The sequence below is a fragment of the Nannobrachium achirus genome (genome assembly GCF_963921795.1).
Source record: "Nannobrachium achirus genome assembly, chromosome: 18".
Classification (NCBI taxonomy): domain Eukaryota; kingdom Metazoa; phylum Chordata; class Actinopteri; order Myctophiformes; family Myctophidae; genus Nannobrachium; species Nannobrachium achirus.
The window spans coordinates 35,162,502-35,188,300 of NC_137825.1; the positions used below are offsets into that span (position 1 = coordinate 35,162,502).

Sequence of the window (25,799 nt, forward strand, 5' to 3'; positions counted from 1 at the left end):
GGACTAGCGGTGGCTGGGAGGGGCTTGGGGGAAGGGGGATTCGTAACATTAGGCACCCGCTGATCTAGAGGGCGTTTTTTGGTGTTGAAAGGAAGACTAGTGATGAAGAGTAGTAGGGGTAGAGTGGAGACAAAGCCAGAGGAGAGATAGTTGAGAGTGGACAGGCTGTCTGCTTTTAAGAGGCAGCCCTCTGGGCCTCTGCGTGCTGACATAAGAACGTGTGTTAGCATGCCTGAGAAATGAAAGTGGGGGCTGAGGAGGAGTTTGTGGTCATTCTTCCACAGATCTCCTTGTTTAGGAGAAATTACATTGTTTCCTTAATGACCATGCACTTAAACACAGAGGTTCCGACCCAGCCCATCAGCTGAAATGGCCACACTGCATACATTGTCATTATTTTAATGATCAACTTGTGTTCCGGTTTGGATCATTGGAATTACTGGAAAGATATCATTAAAATCGTAGTGTTTGCCAATTATTTGGGGGACGACTTGCAATAGAGAAAAACCTAAATAATTAATGGAATTGCTTTTTATTATTTTGACAATTTAAGCAATTCATCTGAAAAACCTTTGCCATTTCTGGGGTTTTGTTTTTCTGAAAATATTACAAAATCGTTTGAATTAAAAACAAAATGGGTCCGTAACCCCCGAAATCAAATTGTCCAGCCACTGGCATAGACTACGCAGCCATGTTGTCTTCATAGTTCTGTGAGTCAGTCGCACGGCGGGGCAGGGTAGGAAAGTAAGAGTTTTTAGAAGCCGTGCTGACCTCTATTTTTAGTGGAGTGGTTGCACATTATCGAGCCACCGTAATTACATGCTATGGTCCAGAGAATTTCTAGCCAGGCAAAGGCAATGTAATTAACTCTCCTCTTCACTCTTCTCTGAAACCAACTAAAGTCTGGCCCTTTTTTTCTCTCTCTCTCTTTCTCTTATTTTATTTCATTCCTAACAGGTGCTGCAGTTAACGGTTTAGCAGAGCTATAACTGTTATGCTTAAACAAGACTAAAGGCCTGAAAGCCACTAGCAGCTCCTTCAGTCTATGCTGCTCTGGAAAGTGGCCAAAGTGTGGAGTTTGAGGAAAAGTCATGGAGTTCATCCCGGAAGCAGCCTGTTGATGATGTGAAAGGTTTTGGCCTGAGGATGGCGCTAGATGGTGGTCATGGGGTGAGTCAAATAGCCTACTGTTCATCTTCCAGGGAGCATAAATGCACTCTGCAGGTTTCGCGGCAGTACCGGTACGCTCATTACATTTTGAGATGTCTTGTGTGAAAGTGGAAATAAGGATGGCGCTGGATGAAAGGCCATTGAGTCACCAAAATCAAAGGCCATCCTCTGGGTTTCATTTATTGTACAGGACACGGAAATGGGGAAATCTCGCTATTTCTACGTTTCATTATTTCGACTAATGGTCGGGGTTAGGGTTAGGTTTAGGCATAGTTTCACTGAGGTTTGGGTTTGGTTTAGGCATAGTGGTTAACATTCACCAGGTTAGCATTCACCAGCGTCGGCAGGTTAGCATTTCACCAGGTTAACATTCACCTGCGTCGAACAAATGGAACGTCGAACAAATGTTATGTCGCAATATCGACACGCTCCCCATGGCAAATTGTCAATCCAGTCGGGGAAATCTCGCTATTTCTACGTATCATTATTTCGACTAAGGGTTCGGATTAGGGTTAGGTTTTAGGGTTAGGTTTAGGCATAGTTTTACTGAGGTCTAGGTTTGGTTTATTCATAGTGGTTAACATTCACCAGGTTAGCATTCACCAGCGTCAAACAAATGGAAAGTCGAACAAATTCTATGTCGCAATATCGACACGCTCCCAATCCAGTCAGCAGTTTTTGATATCTAGGTTGTTATGGTTGAAGATGGTTGACAGATGGACCAACCAACTGAACAAAACAGACATAGATTACTAATTAATGATTAACTAAATTCATTCAAAGGGTCTAATGCTGGGTTCACGCCGGATGTGCAAAGCGTCGTCAATAGTTTCGGCGTCTGGTTTAATTTTCCCCGCAGCACTTGTCCGGTGTGAACTTTTACTTTTGAGGCCAGATTCTGACATGGATCTACACTATAAGGTTGAGTAGGCCTACCCGTCCCTGGGTCATGGTAGGCTATTAACGAAAGGCATGTTTGTTGTCAGTTGTTTCCTTTTTCCTCGTTCTGCTCTCTCAACTTTTCTATTCCGAGCAGGGCTTTTTTAAAATAAAACCTCAAAAGAATTTGATTAGGCAGCTTATATTAAACAAGCCTTGTTATCATCCCAACTGCGATGCCAGTAAAGAAGAAAAATGCATCAAAGGGGAATCTACTTTCAGTCCTTTAATTTCACCCAGGCTTGTCATTTGAATTTAAGGATAAGTACAAATAAAAAGTGGATTATTTTGCTCACGTTAGCTCAGTATGCACCAGCAGTGGTGGAAGAAGTACTCGGAGTTACTTAGGTAAAGGTCTGCAGTGTACATGCTCACAATGCGTTGTGTTGAGTCATTATATGAACTTATGAAAGTATAAAATGGGGCTTAATTGGAAAATGTAGGTTTTGTAACTATTTAAATCTTCAAAGACACTTGTAGCTAAAGAAGTGTAACGCATTGGAAAATGGTGTAAAGTAAAAGTATCTCAAAGTTTCATTTCAGTACAGTACTTTTCAGCATTCAAATTCAAAAATGGCAAAAATATCAAATCGACAAGCAAAAAAATCACTGTAGTATAATCAACTGGGGTATTCATTTACGAAAGAAACAGCGATAAGAGGTTTCTGTCCCCGACAGCAACGATACTATCTTCCCACCACTGTGAGCTACTACTGCACAGCAGAACATGCACAGCAGCAGTCCGTCCATCACAGAAGCGACAGACACACAGAGGGCTTGTACAGGGCTAGTGCTAACTCACACACAGCATCCCACCGAGGCTGAGCCCAGGGCCTGGGACAGAGGGGGCATTCTTCTCTGCAGATCCCCCTGGTCGTCCCGTTTTAGACCACAGCCCCTTGCCAATCTGTTCGCCGTTTACTGAGGAAATGTTCACTTAGCGCAGGAAGTCTGAGGTTTCCCCCTTTGCTTTACCTTTTGATGCCAGTGCTTAGCCAAACAACACGGGGGTTATTAGCCGGGTCAGAACAACATAGGTGGGAACCGAAGGGCCCGGGAGGGTCAATTTGACATGGGTAATATTTAAAGAGCGCTAATATTTTTTAAGAGTGATGTTTAAAATGCCATACTGTGGTATGAGTCCCTGTGGCATTAGATTAGTGGTTCTGCACCTGAAAATATCTACAGCGTTCGCGGGCCCACCCATCTGACCTTGACACGTCAGCCTTTTTCAGATCAATCGATTGTGTTCCGGCTTGGGTTAATGGAACTAGCATAGCACACTTTAAGTTCTCATTTATGTTTATAACTATAACTATAACAACACAATTTTCAAGTTTAAAAAATTATGATTATTTTCCATTCTTAAAAAATATATAGGCTATATAATTTATATGCCAAATATTTGGGGACCCATTTGCAGTATCCTCCCGGCCCACCAGTGAGCCCTGGTCCACAGATTGATAAGCACACCACTGCTTTAGATGATGAACATAATTGTAATAATTATATTTATAGATGAATAGAAGGCATGGTTTAATAACAGTTAGCTTTAGGGTTTCATGCTTCATGAGTCCAGTCCAGTCAACAGTGGTTCTCAACAAAAAAAAGGGACCCCAATATTAATAATATGTATTTGACCACAGACTCCCATCTCAAAATACGTTGTGCCAGGGAACCCCACACAAGATTTGTGATTTTCAAATATTTTCAAATCTAAAAGCACACAACGTATCGCAGATCTGCTATTATCAAGTGTTTCTTAACCTTATTGGACCAGTGCCCCCTCCAATATCCACGTCTCTTTTTCTCAGTATCATGGTCAGAATTGTGTCAGTTCATGGTCAGTATCATGTCAGTATCATGGACATGGCCGCCAGTATCATGCCATTGTCAGTATCATCATTCCATTGTCGGTATCATTGTCAGTATCATTGCATTGTCGGTGTCATGGTCAGTATCATTCCATTGCAGTATCATGATCAGTGTCATGGTCAGTATCATGATCAGTATCATGGTCAGTATCATGTTCAGTATCATGGTCAATGTCATGGTCAGTGTCATGGTCAGTATCATGTCAGTATCATGGTCAGTATCATGTCAGTATCATGGTCAGTATCATGTCAGTATCATGGTCAGTATCATGTCAGTATCATGGTCATTATCATGTCAGTATCATGGTCAGTATCATGTCAGTATCAGGTCAGTATCATGGTCAGTATCATGGTCAGTATCATGGTCAGTATCATGTCAGTATCATGGTCAGTATCATGTCAGTATCATGGTCAGTATCATGGTCAGTATCATGTCAGTATCATGGTCAGTATCATGTCAGTATCATGGTCAGTATCATGGTCAGTATCATGGTCAGTATCATGTCAGTATCATGGTCAGTATCATGTCAGTATCATGGTCAGTATCATGGTCAGTATCATGTCAGTATCATGGTCAGTATCATGTCAGTATCATGGTCAGTATCATGGTCAGTATCATGTCAGTATCATGAGCAGTACCATGGTCAGTATCATGATCAGTATCATGTTAGTATCATGTTAGTATCATGGTCAGTATCATGTCAGTATCATGGTCAGTATCATGGTCAGTATCATGGTCCGTATCATGGTCAGTATCATGGACCAAATGTTCCATTTGGTTTCATTTGTACAGTTTCTGAGTTATGGGAGTCCTGCTGATCTAACTTCTCAAAAATGTGATTTCTGTTGTTGAACTTGCTCAACTCTGACCTACACCACAGTATGTTCTTAATACTGAGGAGAAGAATTTGGCCATGTGATTTCTTTTCTCCAGTTTCATCAAGACGTCACTGGCAGAGGAAACTAAAACATTGTTCCGTGAATGACAGTCTTTATGTCTGAAAGGCCAGTTTTCATTTCCTAAATGTCTCCTTGAGTTTGGTTTCTTTGACAGGATTGTGTCATTAAAAAGAAGAATATTAGCAGCTAGTCTCTCAGAAAGGCTTTTCAGCAAATTTGACAAACCTGTTACTGTTCTAATGGTCATCCAGTTTATTTGGTTTATGCAACAAGATCACAAATCCACATTAACATAAAACCAAACCATAACATATGACAGCACAAATAAATTCTGTACATTGTGCAGAATTTTGTTACAGTTAAAATAGAATGAAATAATACTATGACTGTCAACATTATCTTCATATAATTGGTCATCATCACTAATGTCCATTACAAAAAAAAAATTGATATCCTGTTTGAAATGACCAAACCTGCCTATGTATGATGTCACAGGTAGGCAGGTTTCTATTCTGAATGTTCACAGCCTCCTCTGAGACACAGAGCGAGTAGACAGAATTCCTGCCATCTGATTATGAGCATTAGTGAGGACCAATTACATGAACATAGGTTGAACGTGGGTGAATTGCTCCTTTCAATATCACAGCTGTAATATATATAAGAACCAAGTGGTGTCTTCATTGTTATAACAGAATAACAATCTATTGCATAATATTCTGCATTGTGCTTTGCTTATACAGTAGGTTCACAACTCTTCAACATAAATACTGGCCACACACACTCATTATGTGCCAGTAGGCTACTATCAATGTACCACGTCCTCTATCTATATATTTACAAATAAACCTATTATTCCTGATTTAATTACAAATTGCACTGCTCCAAATTTGAAGTTACGTTATCTACATTCACTTCTTAAAATGTTATTATACTGCAACTCTGCTTCTGCGAAGCAAAACATTGAGATAAAAGAAATATGTGTAAACAATATACATATTGGGACATAACTTTACCATGCCCTTCATTTAAATTAAATATTAATTTACGTCTCATATATCTCAGTATTCCTCTCAAAGTCAGCGGGCTCAGATACAGCAGACGGCTCTCTGTGTATTCGACCATCGACCAAAGCTCAACTACACGATAAACGTTCCCTATCTGTCTAAAGATTACACGTCAGACCAGGCCAGGGTACCTCGTAATCAAGGGTCCAGTGGTGGGAAAAGTACTCAAATGTTTTACTTAAAAGTAGCAATACTGCAATCTAGAAATACTCTGTTAAGTAAAAGGCCTGTCAGAATTGTACTTGAGTAAAAGTACAAAAGTATTGCCATCAAAATGTACTTAAAGTACCAAGTACTAAAATGTTTGAAAATAGATGATCTGCAAGCTCACAAGGCGTCACGGTGCCTTGTGAGCTTGTAGATCGGCTATTTTCAAATAGCTTGTGTATAAAATAGGGCTGAAGTGGTCAATGTATGGTTTATAATATAATAATTTATATCTGCAAAGTAACTAGTAACTAAAGTTTTCAAATAATTGTAGTGGGGTAAAAGTACAACATTTTCCTCAAAGATGTAGTGTATAGAAAGAAGTAAAAGTGCTGGAAATACTCCAGTTAAGTAAAAGTACCTCAAACTGTACTTAAGTACAGTACATAAGTAAATACACTTAGTTACTTTACACCACTGCAAGGGTCCTGTTTCAAAACATTATCGTGCGGTTCCACCATTGTCCACCAGGGGGGATTAAAGAGCTGCGGTTTGGGTATTTTTCCACCCATCTCACAGGAGCTTCTTCTTGGCCAGTTGGGCCAGCTCCTGGGCCTTCCTCCTCTTGAGTTTCTTCTTCAGAAACAGCAGGTCGATGTAGACGATGTGGTCCAGCACCGTGGAGGCACACAGCAGGCCTCCGTGCAGAGCTCCTGCTATCCCACAGCTGAACACGTCTTGTCCTGGAATAGACACACACACGTGTAGGGTTGAACTGAACATCTACGGTACTTGAAATTCAAATAACCCATTAACACCCGAGGCCGATTATGCACAGCAGCCAAGAGAAGTTGGGTCTCTTCTCACTTCCTTCACAGTTGTCACCAATAATACTAATTAATGAAGGCTCTGTTCCATTCTGGTCAAACAGAGTCGGGTGCTGATATTGCGCATGTTGGCTCACTGGAAACACTGCTACACCAGTGGGTCTCAAAGTGTGGTCCAGGAACACTCATGGTTCCTCTGGGGTTCCAAATGACCCCTTAAAAGGTGTCCATTTGTACACTCTCAGAGTTATGGAGATCCTTGATATAAAAGTGTGCTACATGAAATGGAACAGAGCCTTCATTAGTATCATTGGTAACACCTTATTTGAAGGAAGTGAGAAGAGCCCCGACTTCTCTCCAAAATGGCTGTTCTCAGTCTTTTTCAAGTTCGCAGCATGGCAAAAAAGTAGGTTATTTTTGAACAGCCATGGCAAAAACCTAAAATGACAAACACTTTACCGTTTTAATGGTTTAATGTGATAAGGGACACCCGGGCCGGCGATCTTTGTTGCAGAACAAGGCTTGTGTCAAGGATAATCAAACACAATAAAGTCAGCGACTTATTTCCATTATGATCCTTGGTTTCAGACAAACAAGACACATTTTGTTGGGCCATGTCAATGCTCTGAATATAAAGCTGTGCAAGCTTACACCGCATCATCTATCTATAAATGCGACAAATCTCTGTGTGTATGTAATCCGCGTATCTCGAGAGCCGTTCGTCCCACCGGCTTCAGATTCGGCACGCGCGTTCCTCGCCGCGGCGCGGAGTGCAGTGCCGGGCCTCGGCCCGACTCGGCATGCGGTTTTCCCGAAGCGGCGCGAAACGTTCGGAATCTCCTTACGCGGAGCTGATTGTTGGCTGTCATCAGGCTGAGCTGACATCAGGCTGTTCCTGAGGAAATCGGCACAATCGCTGACTCATTGTGACATCACTTCATAAAAGGCTCTGACATCACGTTCGTCCCACCGGCTTCAGATTCGGCACGCGCGTTCCTCGCCGCGGCGCGGAGTGCAGTGCCGGGCCTCGGCCCGACTCGGCATGCGGTTTTCCCGAAGCGGCGCGAAACGTTCGGAATCTCCTTACGCGGAGCTGATTGTTGGCTGTCATCAGGCTGAGCTGACATCAGGCTGTTCCTGAGGAAATCGGCACAATCGCTGACTCATTGTGACATCACTTCATAAAAGGCTCTGACATCACGTATGCCGCATGAGTCAACAAAAAATCTCTGTGAATGTGTATGTATGTATGTGAATCTCGAGAACCGTTCTTCCCACCGGCACGCGCGTTCTCCAGATATGGGCATAAAATGAATCCCCGAATGGGGAGCTGATGTCTGACATCAGAGTTTTCCGCAACCGGTACTGTGTGTGCAGAGATCTCCATATATGGGCATAAGGGGACAAAGGCAAACAGATGGTCAAAACGGGTCCTATGACAACAGGTATATTGGGGTTTGCATTAAAGAGTGGGGACAAAGGCTAACAGATGGTCAAAACGGGTCCTATGACAACAGGTATATTGGGGTTTGCATTAAAGGGTGGGGCATTCATGGGGTCCGCTCCAAAAAAGAAAATAAAAGAGACAAAGACAAACATAAGACAAGCGACAAAGCGTGGGACTGGGAGGATGACTTGAATGATGCAGATTTAAGCAGGCTGTGTATTCTGCTTAAAGAAGAAACAAACAAAAAGCGACAGAGATCTCATATATGGGCATAAAATGGACGCAGATAAACAGATATCTCCATATACGGGCATAAAGGGACACAGACAGACAGATACAGAGATCTCCATATATGGGCATAAATAAGCAGGCTGTGTATTCTGCTTAAAGAAGAAACAAACAAAAAGCGACAGAGATCTCATATATGGGCATAAAATGGACGCAGATAAACAGATATCTCCATATACGGGCATAAAGGGACACAGACAGACAGATACAGAGATCTCCATATATGGGCATAAAATGGACGCAAATAGACAGATATCTCCATATATGGGCATAAAATGGACCCAGAACTATATCTGCAGTGATCTCCATATATGGACATAAAATGGACGCCGACAGACAGACAGATACAGATATCTCCATATATGGGCATAAATGGTCACAGGCAAACAGATGGTCAAAACGGGTCCTATGACAACAGGTATAATGGGGTTTGCATTAAAGGGCGGGGCATTCATTCCCTATTTACATCGTTCCCGAGTTGGCCAGGTCGCCGACTAGACGCTGGGCCGCCCGAAGGGCGGCCCAGCTTCTAGTATTATCAATTATCAAGCCTAATTGAATGAATTTATTCAATCATCTTCTAGGCCCAGCTACATTGATTCATGGTGATGTATTATTTCCACCATAAGGGTTGCTGGGAGGCAGGCTGTCTTACCAGAGATGTAGAGGTTCTTGACCGGAGTGTCACACCTGTTCCTGGCCACGGCCTCAGCATGGAAGCGGTCCAGGTTGTGCTCTGCAGAGTACATGGCTCCGCGCTGCGCCCCCAGGTAGTGCATGTTGGTGAGGGGGGTGGCTACCTCCTGGAACACCAGCTGAGGACAAGAAAAAACACAGGATTGTGGATCTCTGTCACCATGTGGCCAGTCTATGAAGTCAGGAGGAGAGAGGATGATACTGAACAACACACTCCTCAGTCATTTTTTTTTTTTTTTTCAGTTATAAATTATGGGAATTTATAAATGTAACACGTTTAACAAAGAATAGCACTTATACCCCTATTAAAGTTCAGAAAAGTATATATTCTGGGATTTACTTATTTGGCCAACTAGCAGCTTGCACCAAATATGGGGCTGATTTACGAGGACACACACAGACACTCGTCTATATGGTTTGGCCCCTCCAGTGCCATGCCGTGAAAAGACAAATCATATCAATGTAAAGTAAAAAAGAAAAACAAAAAAAACATCCATCCGGCATTCATTGAATTTACAGAACATGCAACAGAGAAAAGCCTATAATACTTTTACTATGAATACAGCAGATTCCCTGGACTTACCTTGTCTTTGATTTTAGGGAATACAGTGCAGGCCCAGTTGAAGAGGTTGTTTGCGAATCTCATCTTGTAGTTGTAGTAATCATCACCCCTCTTCCGCACCGTGGTGTCTGTCCACTCCTCAAACCACTCATAGTTCACCATGGTCAATATCGTCATGCAAGACTTTCCTGTGGACACACAAGACACGAGGTGCAGGCTGTATTAGTTGAGCACTAAACACGCATGCGCGCGCGCACGCACACACACACGCACGCACGCACGCACGCACACACACACACACACACACACACACACACACACATACTTTTGCTGGGGACCCCTAAGGACCCCTGGGGGTCCCCGGACCCCACTGGTATACACTACGGTATAAACAGTGATAGCCTTACTGCATGCTTAATGCATGTCTGTGTCTGCCTGCCTATAAGGTATCTCATTTTGGCCCCCATCTTCATATTAATTCAAGTGTGTAGATTGAAACAATGCATGGTGCAGTTATAGGGTGAGATAGTAGTAGTAGCAGCAGCAGCAGTAGTAGTACTGTAGTCAAATGCTGGAAGTGTATTTTATTAGGTGTGTGAGTGCGAGTGTGTGTGTGTGTGTGTGTGTGTGTGTGTGTGAGTGCGAGTGTGTGTGCGTGTGCGCGCGCGCGTGTGTGTGTGTGTGTGTGTGTGTGTGTGTGTGTGTGTGTGTGTGTGTGTGTGTGTGTGTGCGTGTGCGTGTGCGTGTGGCGTGGGCATGCATGTCTGTTTTTGTGTGTACCTGGGTGTCTGATCTTGGCCTCAGGGTCTTTTGCAGAAGGCATGGTGATGAACATCATGGGAATGTTATCAGGTGCTTCCTCTTTGCCCAGAGCAAAGTACTCCTCCATCCTGCAATACACAGGAATTACCTCACAACAGAGCTTTTCACAATATTATTATAGTTATCGCACCAGCAGAGCGTGCAAGTACTGTGTTCAGCTGCGTACGTAGGTAGTATGTAGGTAGGTAGGTTGGTAGGTAGGTAGCCGTGTGTGTTTAAGCCTGTATAGCCAGCCATCAGGGACCAGCATTTCTGGTGATGCTAGTGGTGATGTCACTGACATGGCCAGTGGTGAGCACACCTCATAGCCAAGTAGGCCATGTATGGCCTACATGTGCATAACACAAGACGCAAGTTGGCACCTCGACAGAGTGCAGTTCTAGTTGTTGCTGCTGTTGTTGTTATTATTTTGTCTTTATAAAAGTAAGAGTATGAGTTGTAAAAAGGGACCCCAATTTAAACAAGCCCCAAATCTTTCTTGTGGTGTTTATCCATTTAGTTGACCATGTATCAGTGAACTGTGCTGTCCTGTACCGTTTCCTATGCAAACTTCAAGAACAGCCTCTTCTGGCAAGATGATACATGTATGATGTCATTCTCATTCTCCAAGCAGAGGCAACAAACAGCAGAGGCTGCTCTGCCTGTGTAAATGGTTCTTACTATTACTATTGCCTTATACATTGGCGCCACCTTGTGGGTACTGAGAGCAGCACACTGTGCACAAGTTATGTCGTCATGTGTGGGTAGCCAGAGCTAAGAGCTTCATGTAGATCTGACTGCCAGTACTAATGTTTTCCTCAGAATAGGGATGCGAGGGTTCAAGTGGTTAATGTAAAAAAAAAAAAGAAAAGAAAAAAGAATCCTATCACACAAAGATTTGGCGGTGGCCCTATAGTAACTCTGAGGACCCCTTCAACCCCCTGTTTGAAGACCCCTGCTTTTACAATATTTTAACGTTTGGGGAAAAATAGCCAATTTAAAGGAGTAGTTCACCCCCAAAATGACTTTTTTTCTAACGATTACTAACCCCTTGGAGACTTGAGTTCAATAATATTTTTTTCCTAAGCCAATAATTTGATTATAATAAATGTACCCCCATTGATTGAATCATTGAATCAATGGGCCTACAAAGAGTCTCCTCAAATTAATGGATTTGGAATGCGACAAAAACAAAAAAATATTATTGAACTTAAGTCTCCATGGCATGAGTAATCAATAGGAAAAAAAGTAATTTTGGGGTGAACTACTCCTTTAACAAGGAGGCGCCCACCCACCCTTCCTGTATCCCATTCCCATGTGTGTCGCCATGCTTACGATTGATCCAGATCGTTGTTTTTGAAGAGCCAGAAGTTGGTGGACACCAGGCCCAGCTCCTCCTGGGTCCCCTCGAACCCGGAGAAGACCAGGAAGGACCCCCTGCCGTGTTTCATCATGTCCAGCCTCTCCTGAACATCTGTGAAATTTTGTCAGAAATGTATATATATTCCCCTGAAGAAGACCTGTAAAGGTCAGCAGCACCTCACCAACATTGGTGTGCCCTCAGTACCGGTACTTTGTTTGATAGAAATGTATATAGGGCCTTAGTGGTTAATGTATGTCTTGTAAATACTCTACAAAGTAACTAGTAGTTTTCAAATAATCATAGTGGAGTAAAAGTACTACATTTGCCTCTGAGATGTAGTGGAGTAGAAGTAAAAGTACTGGAAATTGTGACATGAGGTGTATTAGTATAGAAGTATAGTGAACCTACCTGGCTTGTACGTGACGTGAGGTGGGACCAGCTTCTGGAAGGTGGTGAAGAGGCCACAGTTGGAGACCACAATGGGAGCGTGAATCTCTACTTCCTCTGAGAGGCCCTTCCTCACCTTCACTCCTTCAGAAACACAACCAAGACAATATATACAAGGATGTATGTAATGACTGAACTGGAGTCAGCCCTTATCATAGGCCAGTGGTTGAGGCATTAACGCTGCGCGTTGCGAGGCATTGTGAGCTTGTAGAGCAACTATTTTCACAATTTCTGTCTCTTTCTTATAATTAATATTTGATAATTTGGCCAATGTTTTATAGTATAGTTTGTTGATTACTTTTGATGCAGTAATGGTATTTTTTTGTTCAGGAGGTGTTACATAGTTACTTCACTGTCATCTGGTTGAAAGCAACTGCCATATGCAGTGTTCTTGCATTAAACTGCTCGTGTGCAGTAACGACTGAACTGGAGTCAGTCCTTACCGTAGGCTGTGTTGTTGTCGTTGATCAGGATCTGTGTGACTGGTGCCCTGACCAGGCAGGTGCCTCCGTATTTCTGGATGGTGCGGATGATGTGGTAGGCGATCTCACTGGCGCCCCCCTTGGGATAGTAGGCGCCACGCTTGTAGTGATGAATGAGCAGGGCATTGATGACGATACTGGAGTCCTTTGGTGGCACACCTGGAAGTATGCACATAATAGTGTTATTTTAAACCCTTAAACCCTAGTTAAAATGTGTTTAATTTGGTATTAGTTTCTCTTGGTATAATAATTGTTTGGTATATGTTATCCACCTTTTCGTAGCGCTTCTAGCGAGACTAAACTAATTGATTTGTAATATGTGGGGAACAAAAACTACAGAACACACCACCGGAGCACCACTCGGTTTTAGAATGAATACCAGGCTTTCCTCCTTGGTGGAAAGCCTGGTGACGCAAGGTTAGTCAGAACCTTTGCAGGTGCATGCCTCTGCTTCTGATACCCCCCCTGTGGTGATTCATGTTTATGGTCCTTGGGTTTATGTTTTACCCCTGCTTCTGGTCAGATTGAATTAAACACATACATACATTATTTATTAACCGCTGCATCCCTATTTTACAAACAAAACAGTGAAGATAGCATATCTACTAGCTCAGGAGGAGCAGTTATGCAGGGACAACACATTGCTGGGGCCGGGAGAAAAACCTGGGGCCTTCTGCTTCCCAGACAGACTCTCTACCCATTGAGCTATGGCCACCCAGAATAACAGTGTCATTAATACGTATTGACACCTGCTTAGAAGGTTCCCAGATTCAGTCTCAGAGGTGTTATGAAGACTTTCTTGACATTGGTAACGTCCAGGAGAGCTCACCATAAAACAGATAGGAGAAGATGACGTGGAGGTCCTTGTTGGAGGTCAAGGTGTCCACCAGGCCAGTGGCGCCCGTGCCAGTGAGGGTGAAGATGGGAGACACAAAGTGTGCGATGCGGGTCTTGAGCAGGAACAGAGAAACCCAGCGTGGGATCAGCTTCAGGGTTGCCAGGTAGTGAGTCTTCTTGGCAGAGACCTGTTGGAAAATAAAAGGACTTCAGAAATTCACTAAAGTTGACATTTAGCTGCAATCCGGAACTGTTTTTTTTTTTATATATAATTTTTATCCCACGATTTTGCAACCCATTTTCACCCAGTGCCAATTGCCTATGTAATCCTGGGCTCTGCTCTCCCTCTGCCGCACCTAGCAATCCGGAACTGTTACTGCAACGAATAACACTTTATTTTGACCAATCTGTATAACTAGTGCAGTGGTTGTGGTTGGAGCTGGTCTCCCTACTCTTCCATTTAGAAATGCAGTCCCTGGTGCTTGGTAGGACACCTTAGTAGTTGACAAATAGTTCTGCCTCAAGCTCATCAACTCCTCTTTGAGCAGGACATTTTTGTTTTTTTACACGTAGGAGATCAGGGTTTGAATCCCGGGTGTTGCAATTGCCTCCCGGGAGAGGACAAAAATGTTATGGATTGTGGCTTTAAATACAGAATTGGTCTGAAATGTGGTTGGTCCGTTGTAGTTGGAGTGCAACAGTTAATCAAACTAATAATTGATACACAATAATTGATCATCTATAACTTAATACATTAATTGATTAATAATCTAACCCTATCTTTGGCAGATCATTATAGTGAATATATGTATTTTTATGTCAAAATATAGGCCTATATACCATGCTTCTTTTTTAATTGATTAATCAAAAAAGTAATCGATAGAATAATCGCTATGGAAATAATAAATTGTTGCAGCGGCCCCAGTCCGTTGTGTAGGCCTACCTTCATGATGTTGAAGAAGGTCTCAATGGCGGCTGTGTCGTCGGGGAACTGCTTCTTCAGGTGGGCCTCCATCTCGGTCTTGCCGGTGTAGATGGTGTACTCTCTCTTCTCCTCGCCCAGGCCGATCTGGATGGTGTCAAAGTGCTGGTCCAGCTCCTGGAACTCCAGCTGGCCCTCGCTGATCTGGTCGAAGGCGATGCGGAGCAGGCTATTCTCGTGGAGCTGGCCGATGTAGTGAAGCCCTGCGTGATGCGACGACAAGGAACGTGGACTCAAGTCAGAAAAAGAAACATGCATGTATTACTATGTACTTTTACACTATACTGTACAACACTATTCCTGTTGATTTTGAATTAAAGTTTGCAATATCACCTCTTTCCATGGGTTTCTGGATTCATACCAGGGATGACAAATATGCATCATTGTCTTACATTATCTTGGAAACGTCATGCATTGCTTATGCTTTCACATGCAACCATGTCTCATCCTTCTATGATGAATAGTTCAGTGCACTGGCCATTGTCCCCCGAAATCTTCCACATATCAGATATTGACTCACTTGGAGGTCTAATAATATTCAGCAAGCGATTTCACCCACATGCCAGCACACCGGTGTTGCACAAAAACGTAGACTGTGCAGATCTAGAGCACAACGGCTTGCTATTTCCGTCTGCTCACAGGGACGTGCAGAAAAAGTTAGGGAGGCAGGGACTATAATCTCGATTTAAGGGCATGCCTTGATGCTGCGGACGGCATGAATTTCGACAAGACAGGGCAATTATTTCAAAATAAAATGTCCCTTTCAAGCGCAAGGAGAGTAAAAAATCAAACCTCGGTTCGAAGTGAAGCGGTGAATCTTAGTATAGAATTGTCTGGAGAGCCGGTATGACAAGAATATATAAAAAGTCCTGCTTGCTGGTCTCTTAGTTGTTTGTCAACTGCATCCCTCTATAATTATTTCAGTTTCTGTTATCTTTGTGGCCTACTAAATTTTTCAACTTCTGCTAGATTTTCAATGTATTTACTCTTGTCTGCCTTAATGCTCCTTTTTACCATTCTGTTAGCATCTGTATATTCTTATTGTGCCTTTGCTTTTGCTCTTATGCGGCTATTTGTCATTGCTGCAATAGGTGAGACCTATTGCATGTACAAGACAGATAAAACCTGAAGGCCAAATTATCATGTGAAGCTTGACCAATCCTCAAAGTATCCATTCATCTGACCGGGGGGGACACCGCACACATATTCTGGACGTACAGGACAGATAAAGCCTATTCATTCTGAACTGAAATGACCATATGGACATGGGACACACATTTTGCTTTTTGAAAAAGCCTATTCATTCTGGACTGATATTTTGCACGTACGGGACAGGAAAAACCTGTTCATTCTGGCCTGGAGTGACCATATATGGACATGAGGTGACATACATTGTGTTTTTGAAAAACCCTGTTCATTCTGGACTGAGATCACCATATATGGTAATTAAACGGACATTCTGTTTTTGAAAAAGCCTGTTCATTCTGGACTAAAATGACCATATATGGGCGTGATACACACAAAGCCACTCATAGGAAGCGGTTTTCACCGCTTCAAAAAAAGAAAAAAGACAATTCTCTTGAATGCTGCCTTCGTTTACAGCACGAAGAGGGGGCATTTGCGTTTCCTTTACCGTAGTAAAATGGTCTTGGAAAGGGCACGCTTTTAAAGACGATTAAAAGAGCAGAGGCTCAAGGCCCCCCTTTGATGTCTGTGTGTGTGCCCGTGCATGCCTGTCTGCTGTCTTTGAACAGGTTCTCTTCTTACCGACATCAAACTCGAAGCCCTTCTCTATGAAGGTGTGGCAGCAGCCTCCGGCCTGCTCGTGCTGCTCCAGCAGCAGGACCTTCTTCCCCGCCTTGGCCAGCGTGGCGGCGGTCGTCAGGCCTCCGATGCCGCTGCCAATGACAATGGCGTCCAGGTTCTTTGGCACCTTGTCAATGCTGAAACCTGGACACAGATCATTGGCACACAGCACATGCTCAGAACATACAGCTATACCAGTCTTTATCAAACGTTTTCATTTCAATGACCCCATTTTGATATTCATTAGGTCACGGGCCCCCAATTGATAGGACCCCCCCCCCCTTTGAGTGGTGCTAACCGCTCCTACTGTACATCTGGCTTTGTATGTATGTGTACTTATGTCCCACATTTGGCTCATCGCCCAAGCTTCGCAAACACTTATTTTCAAAAGCTTCAAAACATTTCCCCCCAAAAGCTATAATAACAGATCTACAGTAAAAGCTCACACGTTGTGATGCAACATGATGCAACATATTATGAGAAGGTACTGTAGATCGGTAAGGGCTTAGCAGGGATGCACAAAAAACATTGCAACTTGTCTCGACATACGTGAGATATTGATTGATGTTTAAGTTAAAGTTGGTTTCAAATGTGTTAGGGGAGAGCGGGGTAAACTGAGACACATTTTACCTTTTCTCCCCTCTAGGCGAACTAAAAGATATATCAGTAAAAATTGACACATTTCCCAGTAATTTGGGATGTTTCCTAACACTGGAAGTTATCAGAATGTATTCAAGACAAAAGGCAGGGAAAATATGATTGTTTTAAAAAAAAGTGGTCTTGTGTCTCAGTTTACCCCAGCACCGGGGGAAACTGAGACAGACCAGAGAAATCAACGGGGTAAAGTGATCCACTCACCTTTTTCACTTTAAAACTACCATAAAAACACAAAAACCCTGTTAACCAGGTTAAATATGCACAATACAAAAATGTACATAGCAGACATTCTTTTCATAGGGTTTGTCCTGTCATTTCCACCCATGTGTCAAATAATGCAGAAAGAAAAAACGAAAAACCCTATAAAAAATGTATAGAAGGGTTTACCAAACTTTCCTCAGTTGATCCTTATGTCATTTTTCCTGTAGAATGCATTTCTGCAAAGTATATTGTTGTATTGTGCATAACTAATTAGATAATTATCATATTTAGTAAAATGTAGTCAAATATGCTAATTATCCTATTAATTATGCACAATATAAAAGAATATATGTCAGAAATGGATTCTACAGGGAAAAATACATAAGAATCAACTGAGAAAAGTTTGGTACACCCTTTAATCAGGTTTTTACAGCTTTCTCCCTGTCTATCATGTTGGGATAATGTAAGATACAGGTGTCTCACTTTACCCCGAAGCAATTGTCTCACTTTACCCCACAGCCACATTTTGGGAAAAGGGATATCTTTTATCAATTCAGGGTAATCTTCAACTAGCATCTATCACATGGATTTATACGTTTTTAGTTCATCAACATGTATGATATAAAATGTTCTCCCTGCATCAATTTTCTTTGACTCAACAACTGATTATGTTGACAGCAAGAAAATTTACTTTTACATGCAAAAAACACATTTTTGTGAAAAAAGCATGTTTTCTACAGCACTATCAGGTCTCTCTCTTCATGGCAAGTGGGAAATTCAAGGGGCTTGAAAATATAATGTTCACATGACCACAAATGTGTTCCATTGCCAAGATACAGGGGGTGTCTCAGTTTACCCAGTGTATCAGTTTACCCCGCTCTCCATATCATTTACTGTTGATAAGAAGTCTGAAGGTTGCTTTGCTCGAGTCCGTCGATTCCTGAACAGGGTTTTCTATCTCGGCAATAAATAGCAGATATGGGTGTCGCTATAATCTCCCGGTCATAATTTAATTAAGATAAACTGCACACATGAAAGATAGCACTCCTAGTACAGTCATTGGTGACATAATTTAATATCTATCATTGCTGTCGGGCAGAAACCTCTTATCTCCATGACTCCGATTCCATCTTTCAAAATTTAGTTTTTTAGACTATTTTCGCCGGAAATGAATGCCCTACTTCATCATACAAGAGTGTCCCACCAAAAGAAGTGAAAATAGCTGATCTACAAGCTCCCAACACGTCGCTCCATAAAAAAGAACGGTTTTGGACATACAATGTTTCCACCTGACAGTGAAGGTATGTTATGACACAAGAGGGAAACTCAGGTCCTATAATAAAGTCTGAATACATTAAACTAGAGACCATAAAACTAGTTTGTCAGGGCAGCTTGACATACAGTAGAAGACTTCTTTAGGTTTGATTAAAATGATGTGGTCTCTAGTTTCCAAGTGAAGTGTGTGTGTTTGTTTTTGATGGCCACATTATTTAGGACTGTTTTAATAAAATTGGGATTAAGCTACACTTTGAAATTGCTATAGATCAGTGGTGCTCAAACATTTTCATGTCAAGGACCCATATTATACTGTATGTATTTGGTCGCCCGACATTTAACTAAAATGTCACAGATGCTTTCCCGGTTTTAGTGGGTACGAACATATATACATTTTATCACAGTATATTGGTGTCTGCATGCTCTCTGTTTCAGAGATGGACTGTGGATTGTTAGATGTGTATACTTATGATATCATCTGTGGTAGGATATCATTTGGGCCGGATTAACCATTTGTGGTGCTCAGTATCAACTATATTTCCCACTGCAAAATTTAAGGCAATGGTCTTTCAGTATTTCTCATTGTTGTTCTCACAGGATAAAACAAACAAACTGACCTTCTCATGGCTCAGCAAAGTGATGCTTGCCATTTGGTTCAATTTGAACACTCCCAAAGTTAAAGTAACATTCTGGATTTTAAAGTGTCATTTTGTATTAGTGTTTGTTGACTTTGCCATGCTGGTTCTCAACGTGGGGTCTGAGGACCCCCAGGGGTCCTTGAGGGCGTTCGAGTTGGTCCCCAGTTGCGTGAATGATCGGTATGATAGTTGTAAAACTACACTCAGCTCAATGGTTGCACATGGTCTAATTCAGATCAAACTGGGGGTCCTAGAAAATAAAATAAAAAACGGTTGAGATTGAGAAACGCCTACCATTCTTGATGACTTTGTCCCTCTTCCTCTGGTCGAGCTCACGAGGGGCAGGCGGCCTCACTGACTCCAGCGAGAAGGGACTGGGCTTCCCAAACAGATACCAGTACGATCCTCCGGCCCATACCGCCAGCCACACCAGGAAAATCAACAGCCACATGACGGCAAAAAGAAGCCACTATACTGTCTAAGTACCTGTTTACTAACTAAGTATACTTGCGGCTTGGTTAGCCGTTAGTTTTAGCAGTAGCAGTATCAAGACTGATTTTGAAAGGTGCTCACTTGGACAAGTCTCTTTTATACCGCACCTACCGGTATGTCAATAAGGTCTGGGCAAACGGGGCAAGAGTCAGACATGTAATTCTACTCTAGTTATGACAAGCAGTAAAGATAAAGACAGGGGGTGAAAGACACCTTTTTTCCTGGAGATTACAGTCAACATAATAATAATGTTGGCACCATATTCTATTCAAGCCTGTATAGGTGTCAATTGATTATTTTTCTGTACATACAGTCAATCTGCACCCTTCAATTCAATTAAATCCAAATCACTTTATTTATAGAGAACATTTAAAACAACAGTTGAACCAAAGTACTGTACACTCAATAAACAAATACTATAAGCTCGTCATAAATAGCCTAATGTGTAAATATTAAGGTTACTAAAGGAGGCTGTATTTTAAGCCAAAAGCAATAAGCAAAAAGCAATGTGCGATTCACCAAACGCTGTGTAAATCTTTGATACAGTATGTGAGTCTCACTTGCGTTCCTCATTTTTATCAGTCAGTCGTGTTCGCGAGGAGAATCATTCCATCAAGTAATGGACACAGAGAGCTAGATTTCCTCTATACTGTATCCTCATCAAGGCAAGACTGCGTTCATGTGATGTGTGGTCAATATTATAAATTAATAGTGTGACATATGGGGTTGGCATGAAAGTGAAAACATGCAAAAACTGCAAACACACTTAACGATTCAGCTCTAAATGTGTCAACTGAAAAGAAATACAAATCGGTTGAATTAGCAATTTTGCATCATGTCTATAATAGGAATACAAAGATCGTTTGACATTCATATATTTCATTTATTTTTTATGTGTTACTGTTGACACATTTGAGGTTTAGTATTTGATTTTGTATGAAGAATAAGTGATTCTAATGAGATATACGCTAGCTTTGGTCATACGTCATGCATGACACATCTGCTCAGAGGCATGACTTATGAGACCAAAGCTTGCAAAATGCACAGACAAAAATAAATAGATGAATCAGACACCACAATGTACTGTAGGCATTTTCATAAATGCCAGAACGTTCAAAATATGGACACATCTGCTTAGTGAATCGGGCCCATTGCCTAACGGAAACAGCAACTCTCAGCCTGAATCATTGAGAACCAAGGAGTAGCCTACAGTAAATGCAATAATAAATGCAGATATAACATTATGTACATTGTAGATATGACATTGCAGAGCCTGTTGAGGACACTGATGAGCTTCAGGTCTGACATGCAGCAATGTGATGGTTGTCAATATCAACTTGTCATGCACTCCTCACAAGTAAACATATATGCACTCCTCACGTGTAAACATAGTGTGTGTGTGTGTGTGTGCGTGCGTGCGTGCGTGCGTGCGTGCGTGCGTGCGTGTGTGTGTGTGTGTGTGTGTGTGTATTTTAATAATCGGGTTTATAGGGAATAATCTGACGTTCGGATATAATCCATAGCTCATTTAATCTGTCCAATTAATTCTGAGAATTTATTTTGAATTTTCTATGTTCTAATATTTTATTTGTGAATAAGTCCAAATTAGGGACGCCAAGTTGAAAGTGGTCAATTAGCTGTACTGCTGTAAAGACATAAAAGTGCACCACATTATGTTTAAAGTCTACTGTGAATTGGCCACATATCCCTTATCTTAATTACCTTATTAGATAAGAGTAAATGCAGAGATAGCTCATCCATGCAGCTAGCTGATAAGCTCTCTGAAATGTACATACTGTAGGCTATATTGTTTGTGTGCCATATATACGGTACTGTACCTCAGAAAAACTGAATCTGTCGCAACCTCCAGTTTCATAGTGGCAGTTGAGTCAAGGTGCTTTAGCAAGTGTAAACTGGGGAAATCGGAACAAACTTAAAACATCGGATATCATATTTTATGGAAATAAGACAAAAAGGAACAATTTGAATCAAGTAAAATGTTTAAAAAAACAGAGTGTTAAAATGGACTGAGAGATGTGTTGGTTCTCAGAACCGTGCACCTTCTTATGTCTAACATCATGTACGTACTGCTCAGCGGGATTATGCTCTGTGTAGTAAGTAGGCTAGTTTTCTTAGATTTTTGTCTATGCTTGTCTCTTGTCTTTACTCTTTTCTGAAGGTTATTGACTGTATAGGAGCAGGACCTAGCATTTATTTACTTGCAATGGATATTATTCACAAGTTGTATATTACACCAATCATATATTATATTATATTATATTATATTATATTATATTATATTATATGCAATTATATTGTCCATATTTTTACATTTATGTTTTTTATTATGCTATATTATTATGTAGTATCATATTTGGCTATACATTTGATAAGACTGAGACTAAACAAACTGCAATTGAATGCTCGTCAGAGCTCAAAAGGCTGTGGAGAAATTGGCTTAAAGTCTTTGACCCAGGAAGCTGCAGTGGGTCAGCGGACCAAAGAGCCTGGCTAAGAAATCCTATTATGAATGACTCTAAAGTAGCACCTGGCACACGACTCTCTGACTTTGTCCCACTACAGAACACAGGCCTACATGCTCTTGTGTCGTAAGACTCGTAACTGACTGAGCCCCCTGCTCTGTGTGCAGAGATGACCTACAATACTGCTTCTCAAATGTTCATTCAATATTGTAAAGTTGTATATTTCTGAAAGTTGTTTTCTTTTCTGTATTGTACCCGACTCTAGTTTGTATAAGTTGCTGAACTTATTGTCTTTTTGTTGTGTCTATTGTATTGTATTGTATGTTGATGTGTTTGAGTTGTATTGTGGGTGTGTGATAGACCGCAGGAAGAATACCCGCATGCTTGGGAAAGTGTTAATGGTGGATCAACAATAATAGGGTAAAGAAATGTGTGGGATCTGGGGTCCTTGAGGGGGGTCCCACCCAGTTGCATGATTGATAGTTGTAGGAAACAAATGGACCCTTAGGGGTCCGTTTGATCCCATTTGTACTCTCTCTGAGTTAGATGAAAATGCTATTGAATCCACCCATGATCTATGCGTATCGAACTTTGAAACGTAAAAAGGTTGAGGATCACCTATAACTATACAGTCACATTGTGGTGACAACCAGCCATCATAATAAGTATAAATCATGGTGCATGTATACAGAGAAACAATAACATCAACAGGCCAGACCAGGTCAAAGCTTTGTACATCTAAATGTTTTTAATTACAAATCGACCAACGGTATACATATCCATATCAATATACAGTATATAATCCAGTGGTAGGGGGGAACAGGGAGGTTCTGTGCTTGTACCGATAATACAACATCACACCGACAGTCTTCCAAGCCTCTGGCTCTTCCACGTGGATTAATTCTACAGGGTGGGAGTGACTGGTAAAAAAAATCAACCAACAACAGCGGACTCTTCCGGTGGCGTCTTGTGTGCGTGTTATGTTATTATACAGCCTCCCTTGTCTCCCTTGTAGGGGTTCTTGTCATCTGGGACTCCTTTGATCAGGGGGTCCTCGGCTGCCAGACCCTCCACAAAGTCAATTGTCTCTTGACAGTTTGCACCGACCTGTAAGTCAGAAGAATGGAGAACAACAGTCAGTTTAGCCCTGTATGTTACAATTGATTTCTTTATGTAACTTTCCTCTTCTACCACGTATTTGAACCCTGTTTAAGTGCTGGCATTTTTCCACCATTGAGTTTATCCCCTGCTTGCTCAGGGGATAAACTGAATCTTGACAATCCTGGCTGTGTCTATACGCGAGACATGACCTTTGACACGATCTAATCGTCTCAATAGAAGAGCAGCGAGACAAAATACAACCACCCAAATCGTACAAGTTGTATTGACATACAAAAATACATTTTATAAATAAAACATTTTACATAGTGCCGTTTTAAGTAACGTGAGGTTTGGAAAAATGTATATTAAAAAAATATAAAAGAAAATATAATGCAATTGATTATGACTATTGATTGGCTAGGAATACTGCCTAGGTACGTATTTATAATTCATAATACACACTACACATAACTGAAAGCACTGGAAAGCTGATAAAAAGAAAGGGTTTATTTTTCATCATCTACATGTCTACTTGACTCACTGCTGTGCGTGGGGTGTCAACTTCTTTCTTCAGCTGCTCCAGCTCCATTTTCAGGATATCCAGATCTGACATGTCCCGAGCCATCCTGACTGTGGGAGCAAAGACCACACAGTTTATTAACACCCGACACAACATGCTATACATTTCCACCTGCACACATAACACTAACCCTACAAATGCTGGCAAATAGATTATAGAACAACATATAACACTATATTATAGCATTCTATAATACCACATTATTAAATATGATATGATAGTATATTATTATATACAGCATAGAATAATACTACATTTTATTACATTTTATTATATTTTTCTATAAGGTATATATTCTATAGTGAATTACTGTAGGACCTATAGTATTCCAGGCACTGCAGGCAGTATAAAGCGGTATGATATTATATGCTAATGCTTTTATTATATAAAGTACTATATAAAATAATGTAAACTCGCATTGAGCATTATCTCTCCATGCCATGCTCCCCAGTGCCTATATATACTGTACAGTAAGTCCTTGATGCCACTTGTAGTCTGCTGCCATTTCAGTCAAATTCAGCCTGAGCTTGGCCTGGTGTATAGTGTGTGAAATAAGAAATACCTACTTAATGTAAGACAGACTGTCTTACATTAAGTAGGTATTTCTTATTGTCTAACACTGTCTTAGACAGTGGTTCTCAAAGACCCATACAGGTCTGTAACAAATGGAACCAAATGAACCCGACACTGTCAGTTAAGGGGAGACTTTGAAATGTGAAAGTTTTTTGAAACACTGGTACAGCGTGTGAATTAAGAAATACCTACTTAATGTAAGACAACGAGACTTACCTGTTGAATGGTGGGATTGCCCGTTAAAACCAGAGAAATGTGCAGAGACCGCAGGGCCTCTCTGACTTCTGAGTGCTTGGCTTCCCTCTCACTGACTGAGGACTGAACTGGCTGCTCTTCACCAGGGCTGATCCCTGCACGCTCCTTGGCTTTGAGAACGGGGGGAGGAGGGGGGGTCGGCACAGGATTTGGCCTCCGGATGTCACCAATCCCCTCCCTGATCTGATTAAACAATCAAGAGTCCATAATTCCCACAAGCCTCACCTGAGCAGGAAGGGGAGGCCAGGCCAGAAGCCCAGCACACATACCATACAGTATATAGGGATGGGACGATATGAAAATGTCATATCGCCATTATTCTGACCGAAGGAATCGCGATTTACGATATTATCACAATAATCAAAATCTATTATGCAAAGAATAGCAGATCTATGTACAAGCTCACAACGCGACACGTTGTGAGCTTGTAGATCGGCAATGTTTTGGCAAAGACATTTGATAGAGAGTGAAAAGACAAAATCAAGTATGTATATTATAAGTGCGTTTTACCAATTATATTAAGTGGTACCGGATATGCAGCTCGGCAAATAAAAGGTGGATTGATCCCAGTGCATGACGGGAGGACGATTTCACAATAAATTAAATATCCACAATACGATTATAGTGAGTGTTTTTTTTTTCACAATAAATGATTATATCGCTTATCGTCCCAACAGTAGGCTACACACAGTACGTAGGTATAGACAGGTATAGACGGTATCGTCACCCCAGGTTCACTTTTCCTGACCTATAGTGGTCAGGAAAAGTGATCTTGTCTTCCGACCACGAGGAGGAAGGAGTCCAATCAATCAGGTGATGGTTTAATCCCCACGTCTATCCAATCAACCGCTGTAAGCCTTCCATCATCACTCTAGTCCATTTGGTTCTCAAAGTGGGGTCCGGGGACCCTCA

The 25,799-nt window shown here is 41.6% G+C and overlaps 2 protein-coding genes across 2 annotated transcripts; both read right to left on the reverse strand.

The window, feature by feature from the left end:
• Window positions 1-6,667: 6,667 nt before the first annotated feature.
• Window positions 6,668-19,854, reverse strand: LOC308303048 (inactive all-trans-retinol 13,14-reductase; the record flags this gene model as incomplete). Its single annotated transcript, XM_080747367.1, has 11 exons — window positions 6,668-6,837; window positions 9,312-9,471; window positions 9,936-10,102; window positions 10,695-10,804; window positions 12,051-12,189; window positions 12,487-12,609; window positions 12,969-13,166; window positions 13,837-14,032; window positions 14,788-15,029; window positions 16,594-16,776; window positions 19,698-19,854. 11 exons carry the CDS (start codon window positions 19,852-19,854, stop codon window positions 6,668-6,670), a joined length of 1,845 nt encoding a protein of 614 aa, XP_080603493.1.
• A 3,502-nt stretch (window positions 19,855-23,356) lies between these two features.
• On the reverse strand, window positions 23,357-24,104 carry gngt2b (guanine nucleotide binding protein (G protein), gamma transducing activity polypeptide 2b; the record flags this gene model as incomplete). The annotated part of the gene is made up of 2 exons (XM_080747567.1): window positions 23,357-23,485; window positions 24,021-24,104. The coding sequence occupies 2 exons, from the start codon at window positions 24,102-24,104 to the stop codon at window positions 23,357-23,359; spliced, it is 213 nt and encodes a 70-aa protein (XP_080603693.1).
• Window positions 24,105-25,799: the final 1,695 nt, after the last annotated feature.